This window comes from Notamacropus eugenii, chromosome 3 (genome assembly GCF_028372415.1).
Source record: "Notamacropus eugenii isolate mMacEug1 chromosome 3, mMacEug1.pri_v2, whole genome shotgun sequence".
Lineage (NCBI taxonomy): Eukaryota > Metazoa > Chordata > Mammalia > Diprotodontia > Macropodidae > Notamacropus > Notamacropus eugenii.
Window position 1 is genome coordinate 458,468,519 of NC_092874.1, and position 14,034 is coordinate 458,482,552.

The following is a 14,034-nucleotide window of genomic DNA, read 5'->3' on the forward strand; positions in this document are numbered from 1 at the left end:
AAGATTCTGCAAACTTTAAAGCCCTTCAAAATGACTGGATTTATGACAAGGAAATCATATCCCTTCACACACCATTACCTACGAGGTGATGTTTCTCATCTGTGTTGGGTAGGTGATAGCAAAGTTGAAGCAGGCTGAACAATTAAGTAGTTTTTTGGGAAGTAGAAGAGAATTTTCACTTTAAATCATGACAAGATGCAAGTAGAGTTCATAGAGTCATAGACTGAAAGTTGGAAGGCATGTTATTGACCGTCTATTTAGGCTCATTGACTCATTTTACAGAAGGGAAGACTGAGGTCTAGAAATCTTTAGCTAAGGTCACACCCCCTACTAAGAATCAGAAGTAGCATTTGAACTCAAGTAAGTAGATCATAAATTTAGACTTGGAAGGCCACTGAAAGACCATTCAATCTGACCCCCATCATTTTGCAAATGAGGAATTTAAAGCCCAGAGAGACTTGCCCAGGGCCACATAGTAAGAGGAGAGATGGGATTTGAACCTGGTCTACAGAATGGCAGTAATTAAATCTGAACAAACACTGGTGGAAATTGACCCATTATTGGGTTCTTTCAAGTCTACCCATGATCGCTTGCTTGACATAGCTTTAGTTCCCTCTCCACAGATGTATTCTGATCTGTGTCAATTTTCATATATGTACAGATAATGTAGTACATTTTCCATGATGATGTTCAGTGTTTAGTAGCAGTATATCTAAGATGAGGCTGAGCATTTGGGTCAAATCCCATCTCTCTTGCTACTATGTGACCCTGGGCAAGCCATTCTGGGCTTTTGCCTCCCAATCCTTTCTATGTACCATGCTTTCTCACTTCTCTCCATTTCCAAATGTAAAATTTCCTTGAAAGAGAGCCTGGAGCCTTTCTGGACTACATTCCACTTTCCTAATTTCCTGCTGTATGTTCCCCTGGCCATTAACACAGAAATCTTAGATTTCTTAGAAATGAAGAAGAAGTTATGTTTTTGTGACAGGTCATCACTCTTGCAATTTAATATTGTGTTGGATCACTGCTCTTGACAATTAGGGGAAGATTTATAGAAGTGTCCCCTGAATAATTGGCAATTAATTTTAAATCAGATGCTGAAAATGATGATACTCTACAGAATGCAAAGGTTGGGATTTTTTTCTCACAAATGTCATGGAGCATAGAGTAAATGTTAACAGGCAGCAGCAATGTTAACTCTGGCCTTTTACATGCCTGTGGCATAGAAGGCATTTGGGGTTTTATCATCAACTCTGGGCCAGGTTTCTCAATGCTTTATCCATCTTTGAAAGCTTGACCAGAGTTGGCCCAGTGGTCTTTGTTGCTTTCTGTACCCCTTTCTTTGTACACCTGGTGGAGATTAACCTGTATATATTGCAGGATCCCAGAATCCTTTGAGGTGTGCAAGGGAACTGAATCAGCAGTGATTACTTGGATTTCTTGACACTGAAGTCTACCATGCAGCTTATTGTATGTATTTTAACAGTATTGCAATAAACAGATTTTTTTTTAATACCTTCTATATATCCGTCTCTGTGCTATGTGGCACTGGGGAAAGTATAAATGTCTAGATTGAGAGAAGACATGGCACTCTCTGGTAAATGTGGGTGCTGTTGTGCTAATAGTCAGATAGCCAGATTTGATTGGACAGCCTTTGGTGAGTGGTTCATCTTTACATATCATTTCAAGGTTTGAAAAGTATTTTGCATCCATTAAGCTCATTCTGTCCTTAAGACATCTCTACAAAATAGGGACTGTTCTTATGCCCATTTACCAGGGGAGGAAAGTGAGACTCAGAGAGGCTACAGGAGAACCAGAGAGAGAAGCAACCTCAGCACATCTAGTTTAACCACCTTATTTTACAGATGAGGAAAATGAGACCCGCAGAAGTGGCTTTGGATCAAGTCAAGTTAATTTAGCAGGCATTTCTTGAGTGTTTGCTTTGTGCTGTGTTCTATGCTGAGCACTGGAGATACAAAGGAAGGCAAAAACAGCCCTTGCCCTCAAGAAACTCATGGTCTAATAGAGAAAACAAGATGAAGACCATTGGGATCATAGATCTAGAGTTCCCGGGGACCAATGAGGTCGTCTTCACAAACCTCCTCATTTTACAGATAAAGAAACTGAGACCCAGGGAGGTGACATGGTTTACCCACAGTCTCCTAAGTGAATAATGTTGGAGGCAGTTGTGGTGTTTGTCATTTGTACTCGAAGAGGACCGTGGCATCAAGATGATGACATGACTTGCAGTCTGAGGCAGTGTATCTGTTCTGTTCTCCTTCCCCATTGCCCTCTTTGCAGGAGTTCTTCCCTCTCCAACTTTCCTAGAATAACTAGACTTCTCTTAAGATCTCACAGGACTTTGGCCACTGCTCTCTCCATGATTTCTGTGCATCTCTGTTTCCAGTGGAGTGGGTATTCCCTCCATGAAAACTCTGATATTCTTTGAGGGCATACAAAGGTCCAAGCCTGAATCCTTTTCTCCAAACACAGGCAGTGTCTTTGTTCGTCCCAGCACCCCAGTTAGTCTTAAGATTCTCTGAGAAGTCAGGGACCTTGGGTGTAAGTCTCCCACTCTAGCATTCCTGAGTTATATGTCTCTGGACAAGGAGACAGTAGGGGACAGAGGAAGAGTGCTGACTTTGGAGTCAGGGATCTGGAGTTCACATACCACTACCACCTCTAATTAGAGGCAGTTAGGTGATGCAGTGGATATTACACCAGTGCAGGAGACAGAAGGGCCTGAGTTCAAATCTCATCTCAGACACTTGACACTCACTAGCTGTGTGACCTTGGGCAAGTCATTTAACCCCAATTGCCTCATCCTGAGTCATCTCCAGTCATCCTGATGAATATCTGGTCACTGAATTCAGATGTTTCTGGAGGAGAAGTGAGGCTGGTGACTTGCATAGCCCTGCCTCACTTAAAACAAAGTCAAGTACAAGTCATGTCATCATTTCTCTGATGACAACGAAGGATGAACACACACATACCACCTCTGATTAGATCTTGGGTAACCCTAGCCCTCATTACTCAACTGTAAAAGGAAGGCATTGGACTAGCTGATCTGTGTCCCTGTGACAGTTTCCTTATCTACTTATCTAATGAAAAGTTTAGGCTAAAATGATCTCTAAGACCCATTCCAGCTCCACATCCATGATCCTTTGATGATCTTATTTATTTAAAAATAGAGGAAATCGACATATTCTCCCCCACTTCCCAGAGCTTTTTCTTGGCTTTCCCTAACATGACCTTTTCTCTTTGAAGAGGACATAGGGACCTAATTTTGTCAGGATCTGCAAATATTGAATGCTGAGGAGAGAGAAGGAGGAGAAAGGGAAGGGAGAAAAGCATTTATACAGGACCAACTGCACTAAGTGCTTTTTACAAATATTGTTTTACAAACACACATATATGTATACACACACATATATAATGTACGTATATAAGTATATGTATATATGCAGAGATATACACACACGTGTGTGTGTGTCTGTGTCTGTGTATTGGGCTGTCAATTAACCTCTGTCTGTAAAGTAGGAATTAGAACATTTTTGCCACCTCCCTCAGAAGTTTGTTGCAGGGAACCTATGAAGTAATGAATGCCATGTGCATTGTAAATTGTAAAATACTTTGTAAATAGAAAGGAGAGAATTAAAAAACACTTATTAAGCTCCTACTGTGTGCAGTACATTGCATAGCCTAGCACTGTGGCTATAATTCTCAAGTGAGAAAGTCTGCCCTTTTATGAACTTGCATTGTGATAATGGAGTGGCCAGAGAAGGAACAGTCACAGTCGTGGCATGTGGAGCCATCGGGAAGAGGACCAGTAGACCCATTCCAAAAGCAGTGTTAACATTGATTTGAGGCACCGTGATAGGTATGTAGGCAGGGAGATAGAGAAAACATCGAATTATTCTATATATCAGTCAGTGTGCTAAGTGCTAGAATACAGATAGAAGCATGTAAGAGCGTTCCTGCCCTCAAGAAGCTTATATTCTGGCCAGATTTGAACCCAGGTCTTCCTGACTCCAGACCCGACACTATATATACTTTGCCATCTAGCTACCCCATACAGTAGATACTTAATTGTTATTTATTGAACTGAAATTGAATTGAGTTAGAGGGAGGTACGGTCTCTGCAATTCTACTCTGGAGAGTAGTCTTCAAGAGGGTAGGGTAGGGTGAGGGAAAGCATAGGCAAGATGTTCATGAAGGATAGATGGGAAGTATTATTTTCAGGTGACTAATATTTAAGTGACATCCTCTGGACAACAGCTCTTTTCTGTTTCACAGATTCACTTGAATTCTCTGTTACTGCAGCCCTTTAATTTCATGCAGTCATAGTTGTTACTAAGATCAGACTGGTTGGCCTTATGCTATACTGGCCCAGTTCTTGCCCTCTTTTAAAGATTTTTTTTCTGATGAATGGCATAGTGAATGATGGTTGCACTCTTTATTTTCAATGATCTAGGACTGAAATGGAATCCTCATTTTTTTCTAACTCTTTTTACATCTGTGTTGGTTTTCCTACAGGAAGTCGACTCAACAAGGATCTGAGACATTATCTCAATCAACGTTTTCAGAAAGGATCACCAGATCATGAGCTGCAGCAGGTCATAAGAGATAACCTTTACCGCCATGCTGTGCCTTGTAAGTACTCAGCGCTGCCTTCAGCCTTACTGGGCAAAGATTGAATGATAAGAAGTGAAATTAATGTTTTAGAGACTCATCAGTAGTTTACATTGTTGTGTCCAGATGGGACAAGTACTGCCTAAAGAAGGATCAGGATTTCTAGTCTTGGTGAATTGGTATTTGGAGAAGCCCTGGTTGTCCCCAAGAGGAAGAATGGGCATTATTATGAACAGTGAAGGGCTCTAGAACTTCAGGTTCTAAGTGAAGGACATTCCAAGTGAAGGACAGATCCTTGAGAATGCGGCTAGAGCTGATGCCTGGCACTCTGAAAGTGGGATTGACAGGACTTATTTAGACCGAAGGTGTGGTCAAGACAGAGGCAACATGTTGTAGAAAGAGTGTTACATGTGGGCTTAAGACAGACCTGGGTAAAGGAGAAGCAAAAAAGGAGTTATAACTCTTTCTTTTCTCCTATCATTCAACACACCCCAAGCATGGGTTCTATCCATTTCATGACCTCATTTCCTTGTGTTGATAGTTAAGTGACCCTGTCAAGAAAGCATTAGAGTTGGAATCAGAAAAACCTGAGTTTGAGTCCTGCCTCAGACACTTGCAGTGTGACTCAAGGCAAGCCACTTAAGCACTTTCAGACTGTATACCCTCATTTGTCAAATGAGGATAAATATACAAATTTGTTATGAAGATCCAAAAAGACAACTTGCAAAGTTAGCTGTTATATACGTGTCTAAGAAAGGAATTCAATGAATTTCCTTCTCAATAAAGATAGAAAAATGCAAATGCTTTTATTGGAATGATTTCCACAGTGAAGAGGGCCTTGGAAATGGAGTTCAGGAAAATCCCAGTTTGAATCCTAATTTCCTTCTCATCCATCAAGTGAAGGGTTACATTAAATAACTTCTAAGGTCCTTTCCATTTCAAAATCTATTCTTCTATGATTTTACTTATAATCCTCCAACCTTTTCTGAGTCTGCTCATTGGGATGTGGGATTTTGTCTTCAAAACCTTGTTATTCACATGCCAAAGGAAGAAGGTGAATTGTCAGCTGACTGCGATTTGTTTATTAAGATGACAGAGTCCAAATGGCACTCACAAGTGATACTAGGGAATAATAAATGGATCCCAGATGATGTCATTTGGAAAAAAAAATTCCTTTAAAAAATTATTAAGAAGTAGTGAATCCTTTTTCTTTGGTTACCCTGAGCAAAAAAGAACTTTTCCTTCTTCAGACATCACATTGAGCCATCAAGTGAGTAACATGCTTTTATTCAACTTTCAAATGAAGTAGAATAGGTTAAGTGAGAGTTAAACATCCAGGTCTTTGGGTAGTTAATCGAGCTTACCTCTTTGCTCATAGGCAAGTAATTGGAAAATAGAGCCATTTATCTGTACAGTGAGGATCCTCAAATTATCAAATTTTACAGGTGGGTGGGTACCCCAGTCCATTATACTCATCTTGGAACTTTAGGAAATTTTCACCAATGAGTCTGACTGTCTAGAAATTGCTAAAAGCAAGAAGATTTTAATGGTCTTATTTTTAGCTTACACTAGGGAAGGCATAGGTGCTCACATGACTGATCTAAGGGTGGACAGGGTCAATCAACACCATCTCTAGGGAGGTTCCTGAAACTTGAGTCTTCAGGCAGGAAGTGGGAAGGTGCTGGTTGCAGTGGTGGCCCTATTGGAAGCTGCGCTCACGACTTGACCTATCATGTTCGCTAAGTCATCCACTGATTAAATGCCAGGGTCTTTTCTCACCTCTCCATCAGTGACGCTAGACTGGTGGGTTTTCTAGGGAGGGCTTGGTTTTCACTCAGACATCTGATTCATTCCCCATCTCTGATGTCACAGTCGGGCATATACGGAAAATTGGCTACCATGAGAGACCTGGGGGTATGAGTTCAGCACATGGGAGTTCTCAAGTATAGGAGATCCTTGACAAGGGTGACCACAGATGGTGGGGAGAGAGGCTGCAGGACAGATTGCCTCAAAAGAGCTAGCCTATCACATGTGAGCTTTATGGATCTCAGAGCCATCCCCAAATAACTGCAAGTTAGAGACCTGTATTTTAACAATGAAGAAACTGAGTGGTTGTGTGAATTTACCAGTAACCTGGTTAATCACAGAGCAAGAAATTATCTCAAATCCATTGTGGCAATAAATAGTAGTGGATATAGTACTGGCAGTCAGAAAGATCTGCATTGAAATCCTGACTCTGTTACTTGCTAGTTGTGGGACCAGGGGCAAGTCATTTAACCATTCTGTGCCTCAGTTTCCTAATCTGCTAGATTTATGATTTTACGTTCCTATGAACTCCAAGTTCTTTCCATCAGTTACTGTGCCATGTTGCTGACTTTCTGAGGATGTTGAAGGTAATTTTAGACTTATTCCCAGGAATAACAAAAATTCCTTGGATTGAAAGAGAAGTTGATTTGATGGTGTAATGTATTGTTGAAAGTTGGAGGTTCCTCTGTTGGTACTTGTCTTTTAAGTGAAGAGTGGCTTCAGTAGACTTCCAATTTGAATGCCCCATTTCTATAGGTCTTCCACATGCTTTGGAATCCATGACCTCTCATAGCAACCTTGGCATCTAGTTGAGGCTGGTATTCTTATCCCATGTTTATAGCTGGGGTGCAGATGAGATAATTCATCCAAGGCCATGCAGCCAGGTAGGTAGTAGGAGAAGTGGGGCATCTGCCTTCTAATCAAGGGGTCTTCCCAACTATACAACAGGCTGCTTTTTGTGCTTGCCCCAACATGATACATCCTTTGAAGGAGATTCCAGATGTTTTAGAGATGAAGTGGATCTTAGAGGCCATTTATTCAGTCCCCCAATTTTATAGGAAACTGAGGCCCAGGGAAATGAAGTGATTGATCAAGGTCACAAAGCTACAAATGGGAGAGCCAGAATTAGAATTCAGATTTTGGAAGAACCAAAACTCATCCTCCAAGTATAGAAGCAACATTCACAATGATAGTTTTTTTGGGGGGAAGGGTCTATACTTGGGGTGTTATCAGTGTAGGGACCTCCCTGGTGAGGAAACACCCTGTATCAGGGCAGATCTTTATAGTCTTAAAGAGAATAGGAACCTTGAAAATCAAGTGATTTGTCAAGAGCCACTCAGCATGGATGAGAGAGATGGGACTCAAGTCAAGATTTGTAACCCCAGAGCACAGCAGACTGTCTGGCACATAGTAGGTACTTAATAAATGCTGACTCCTGATGGTGATGATGATGATCTCCAATTTTCAGATAAAGAAACTGAGACTCAGGGAGATTCCAGGATTTCCCTAAGATGACCAGAGTTTTCTGGAATCAAGCAGTTGCAGAATCTTGCTTCTTCTTTTCTGTTTAATGTTTCCTCTTCTTAGATTCCAATTTAAGAAACTAGGAATGAGGCAAAGGAGCAGAAATTCAGTGGCAGCATTTTGGGCGTTGCCAAGGTTACATTCTGAAATGCTTTCTATTGAGTCCTTCCTGATTTATTGGACTTGACTCTAAGCTAAACTGCTTGAGTTTAAGCTTAGCAAAGCCTTTGATTTAGGAATTGGGTAAAAATGATTTCAGCCTTTTAGAAACAGTAGAAAATATATTTTGCCCATGCATGCAAAAGTCCATCTGTATTCTGGGTGCGTTTCTATGTAATGAGTAGAAAACTTGCAAAGACAAAACTGTATCCCTGCTGAGAGGAAAATCAGGTACCATTTCATTTTATATTTCTTTCACCAATTGTGAAAAAATTTCCTGAACAACTCTATTTCAGATTTGAGTTGACCATCAGCGACACAAGCAGGAAAACCAGTGGGTGCCCCTTGGTTTGAATTCCTTGGCCCATGTGGCTTATAAATCCTGAAGTTCTTGGCCTATCTGTAGGGCTGATAGATGAAGAAGTTTTGTCTTCTGAAAACAGTGTCCCCAGCTTTGTAGTAAATGAGTTCAATCCAAGGATAAAGGTCTCAGACTGAGTGTCCCCATGTTGTTAGCTTCCTGCGCTTGTGATGTGAAGAGTAAATTTAGTTAAATGAAAGGTTAGAGTAGAAAAGCTCTGGATGTGAGTTCAAGGCCTTGAGTTCAGATCCTGGCCTACTTACTTTGCCTATTACTACAAATCACTTCTCCAATTTGGACCTTGCTTTTTCTCATCAATATGAAGAGGTGAGAGGGTGGACTCAGTGACCTCTCAGGTCTAAGCTCTAAGCTATGCTTCTGTAACGTACCCTACAATGATGTGAAGGAGCCCAGGGAAGCTAGCTCATCTTATCCCCTAAGCCATAGGACAGATGTTCCCAATCTTTCGTATTCTCTGTACCTTTAGGTTTTCAGTAATTCTTCCCCATGCTCCCACTCATGAATGAAAGGGAATATGTTCTAGAGTTTACCATGACATGCACGTAAGAAATAAAATAGGTTTTGATCAAGAATATTTGCTACAAGACTTCAAATAATGTTGATATCATAATGTCATTAAATGTTTATTAGAACAAAAGAATAAGTGAGATTTTTGATTCTGTTTCTTGTCAACCAACAGGTTTATTCTTGTTAGAATTTTTTATTCAGTTTTAGTTTTTATTTTTATTTTTTATTTTTTCAGATAACTGATCAGGTTTATCCTTACTGCCAGTCAGACCTTGCAAGCTCAAGTGATCCACCAGGCTCTACCTCCCCAGTAGCAGGGGTAATTGCTGTGTGCCACCATGCCTAGTTCAGTGTAGTTTTAGGAGGAGATACCCACATATCAGGTCTAATCTTCAGCTAGCTTTTTTTGCTTGGGACATGATAGAGGAGAGGACTCAGATTCACCGAAATAAGTTGTTATAAATGGAATTAAAGCCTTTTGAGCACATTTAGCAAGAAGGAGATCTTCTTCTCCAAGGGTATATAGAAAATTTGGTAACTTCATTGATTGAAAATTGATTGAGAGTTTCTGGTTTTTGCAGAGATCAGCTTATCTTTTACTAGGTCACTATCACTGATAAAGGGTTTCATCTCCAAAAAAGTCATTCATTTGATTTTCCTCAGTAGACATCACTCCTTCAGCTGTCTCTTCTAAAATTTTCAAATGCACTATAATCTCCTCCCTCCCTTTCCTACTCTGCCTTCTAACTCCTTACTTTTCTCTCTCTCTTGTTGACGTTTTTTTTTTCTACTTCTCTTGGATTATTTCAAATGGATAATAAATATAGCTCTCTGCTCAAAAATCTCGTATCCCAGGTCATGAATTCCTGCATTATGTAGCTTTCTTATTTTTAGAAATTAGGAAATGCATCATAGCATCATTGATTTAAATTTGAAATCTACTATTAGAATATTAGCTCATTGTAAACAGGGAACATTTCATACTTAGTCCTTTGACACGTAGTCAGAGATTAATAAATATTGATTGTTTGACCACAGATGCCATCTAATCCAACTTACCCATTTTATGGATGAGGAAACTGAGGCAGGTAAGGTGACTTGCTCAAGTCAAAGAGATAATTAGTGGCAAAGCTGGGATTCAAAGCCAACTCCCAGGAATCCAAGTTCCACTGTACCACACTGCCTTCTCACCAGCCACAACCCCTGAGTCATAATTCTTATAAATACATGAGTATTCAAATGCTGCTTTGTATTTCCTATAATGCTTTATAACTTTGAAAGTATGTCCTCACTTATCATCTCAGGGATGTCTCTTGGTAAATCGCTGAAAGAAAGATAGGGCTCATGTTATCAACTTTATTTTATGGAGGAGAAAATATTAAGGCAAGAAATATTAAGAGGCTTGACCAAGGTTATTGAACCCTTTTTGGTCAAAGTCCTTGGAAGAAGCCAGGTCTCTTGATTCGAATGTCTCAAAATGCTCTTTCCACAGCATATTTAATCTTTCTACCCTCTTCTCCCAGATCAAAGATTTTATATTACTAAATGACATGACCAAACCTTCACTAAAATCTTGCTCCAGTTTTTCCTCATGGTATGGAGGGAGCCTTGTGTTCTCTGTCTTTTTTACAATTATGTTTCCTTTTAAAAAATGATTAATAAGCATTTATGCCCCCTCTCCCCCATTGAAAAAGAAAAAAGGCAAATCCAAACACTCATAATAAACATGTGTAGGTCTTAAATGAATTTTTTTGTTGGCTGTATCCTACAATGGATGTCTCATTATGCATATCGAATCTCTGTCCAGAAATGGATCACAGATTTTTGTAGTAGTTCTTAGGATTCTTGGTTGGTCATCGCCTTGATGAGAGTTCTTAAGAGTTTCAGAGTTGCTTGGTTTTTTTTGTTTGTTTGATTTGTTTTTTAAACCATGGTGTTATTAGAGTAAAAATTCTTCTAATGTTTCTCACTTCTCTTTGCATCAGTTCATAAAAGTCTTCCTAGATCCTGGGCTGTAGTTAGTTATGCCAGTTATCCAGCTCAGTTTTGAGCTAATATCAAGCTGGTCATGTGTGACCTACCTGGAAAAGCTTCAGGTGTGACCTATCTTGTGTGGCTGGAATGCTCTCCATCCTCACCTCCACTTCCTGTCTTCCCTGGCTTCTTTCAAGACTCAGCCCAAATTTTATCTTCTGCAGGATGCTTTTCCCAGTTGGTTCAACTGCTCAAGCCTTCCCTCCGAACTTACTTTCCATCTATTCAGTATCTGTCTAATATGTGCTTTTTTTTCATGCTAGCTGCCCTTTTAGAACAATCGTTCCATGAAGGCATGAATTGTCCTTGCCTTTTTATCCCCAGTGCTTAGCACAGTGCCTAGAATATAGTAAAAATATAATAAACAATTGTCAACCAACTTACTGGCTGTCCTTCAACACCAGCCTGGCTAAGATCAGGGAGCCTTATCAGAACAGACCACAAGAGCTCGTGAAAACTGGCTAGTGAGATATGGAGGGGTCACTGTCCTTGTCTCTGGAAGAAGATACAAGGATTGTCCCATGTTGCAGAAATTACAAGTGTCATGAGGTATTGAGTACTGATATATTAAAAGCATATTTAGACGGAACCAAATCTACTTACCACTGACTAAGAAAAGAAAATTTAAACTGAGAAACAAGAAAGCAGTCAACATACCAAGTTGTCAAAAATGATGGAAAATGGAAAACTAAGCTTCTGATTGCTAATATTTCACTTTTTGTAGTTGCAATTTTGGTCATAAGACTGTTCACAAAGACATCAAAATTAAGAAATCAATTATTTCTCCCATCCCTAATTTGTAGGTATTTAATTTTATGTACTAATAGATCCTCAAGAAGCTCATTGATTAATACCATTCTGTATTGTATAATCCGTCTTTTTCTAGTATGTAAGTTTCTTCTCATTTTTTCATGATGCTGTACATTTAGATGACCCTTTTAGATAAATGGATTAAATATACAAATACAGATCATTTATCTTGTTGATTTTTCTCATTCTTCAACATTGCGTAGTTTGTGTTGGAGATCAGTTCAGTTCTCCAAGGACTTAACTGCTTCATAAACCCACCCACTTGCTAAGAATCCTGTTTCATTTTCTTATTCTCTTTTCTCTGGGTCTTAGTTCCTATAATAATAACTTACCCATTTGAAGGGATATGGTAGTCATGGCAGCCATTTGGCTAGGTATTTGAATTTGAATTGCGTTTGCTGTAAGGTTCTTGTCCTACAGGAAAAAAGGAGCTACATCTTATGTGTTTGACTTCAAAAGAAATGAGCCAGGAGAAGAGCCTTGGGTCCCTCAGAATGATTGTACTTTATTTGTCATTTAAGTAAAGAGATCCAAATCAAGGGCAAAGGACTGGGCATCTATTGGTTTTGAGCTGGTCTGTCCATTTATAGCTTCACTTAATTGCAGTTCATCTATCTTGGTGCCTCATGCAATGATTGCCTTGTCATTGAATGAGGTTTCGATGTCTTTGTAACTCATGTGATGATAGCCTTGTCCTATCTGAAGTGACAACACCTGAAATTCTTACTTAGGGATACCCTTCTTCCTTCTGAAGATAAATGTGCTATCTGACATGCCTTGTCATTTATTATACCACTGCTGTCAAAACGAGGAACAACTCATCCAACTGGGCTGGATACTTAGAAAACTGAAGTAATCTTCAAGGACTTAGCCTTCCTTCTCACTTTTCTAGGCTCAGCTCTCTACTGGGGGCTCTTTTTCCTTTGGAAATCTCTCATTAGGCCAAGGATATGTAGACCAACTGTATTGGAAGTCAGCTAAATGGTTTGTTGAGTAAGTCGTACTATGATAATGGAAATTTTGTAATTTAATCCATTTCCACAAACATTTATGGGTAACACTGTGCTGGGTCCTGGATATCCAAAAACCAAAAAGGGAAGCCACTTCTGCTCTCAAGGATCTTACATTTTGAATGGTGGGGGGAAAATAATGGCACATTATAATAACAACACCACAGCTATAGTCACAATCACTACCTCCCAGGGTGGTTGTGAGGACCAAATGCTAGTACATGTAAAGCACTTTGCAAACCTTAAGGTGCTCTGTAAGTGTAAACTCATAACCGTAATGGTCATAAAATTTATTCATCATATAACTCAAAGGAATTCATTAAAAAGGTATTTTATCAGTATTTTATTGGTAAGACATCATTTGCATTTCATGTGACAAAGGTCTTTATACGGAAATCAATATTTCAGATTTGATGAAATTTAGCTAACAGCATCATATTGTTTTCTGTCTTGCATGTGAATATGGAACCAATGACAGAAATGCCTGGTGTTCTTAGCTCTCAGTGTCTATGCAGATCCAATGGTCCCACTTTGGCCAAGCTCCAATCAACATGTACTGGAGGGATTCCCCATAATTGCATCCATCTACTTAATACGGAGCATTGAGAAATGAGGGCCTATTTGTCAAGAGACAAAGGTGGTCATTTGATGTTGGAAGGAGAGCTTTCAGGATGTGCGTGTGCGTGTGTGTTCATTTCCAGCCTCAGAGCATTCCGTCTGTGTTCATTGTCAGATAAAGATCAGGGCCCCAAAGTCATGGAGGTGAAAACACCCTGACTTTTCACAGCACAGTCTGCTGGAGAGTCTTTGAGGAGAAAACAGCAAGACTTCCTATAGCAGGTAATGAGAAGGTAAATAACAGGTCTGGGAAGAATAGGAAGATTCAGAAATGAAGGAAAATGACGATTCTGATGTTTGACTGAATAAGATAATCTGGGTAAAGCCCTCAGCCCCCGTCCCTGGAGCACAGGGGGCACGTAAAAAGCCCAAGGAAAGAAGCCAGTGGAAGGTCTGGTAGGTGGTGGGGATGGGGCACAGCTGAAGGTTTTGGCAGTCTAACAGGTTCATGAATCTTCTCATGAGGTGGGGTATTCACAGGACTGGGAGCAGGACATGGACTTGGGATTTCTTTGGTTTGCAGAACTCCTGGATGAGAAAACTCCCTTTGGT

General features: G+C 39.9%; 1 protein-coding gene across 22 annotated transcripts in view; it reads left to right on the forward strand.

The window, feature by feature from the left end:
- The window catches only part of MAGI1 (membrane associated guanylate kinase, WW and PDZ domain containing 1), a 703,366-nt gene that overhangs the window by 398,881 nt on the left and 290,451 nt on the right, over positions 1–14,034 (forward strand). For all 22 annotated transcript variants that reach the window (XM_072598734.1, XM_072598737.1, XM_072598738.1 and 19 more), the window contains exon 2: positions 4,537–4,653. In XM_072598734.1, coding sequence (XP_072454835.1) covers positions 4,537–4,653 — 117 coding nt within the window. The remainder of the gene's footprint in view (positions 1–4,536; positions 4,654–14,034) is intronic.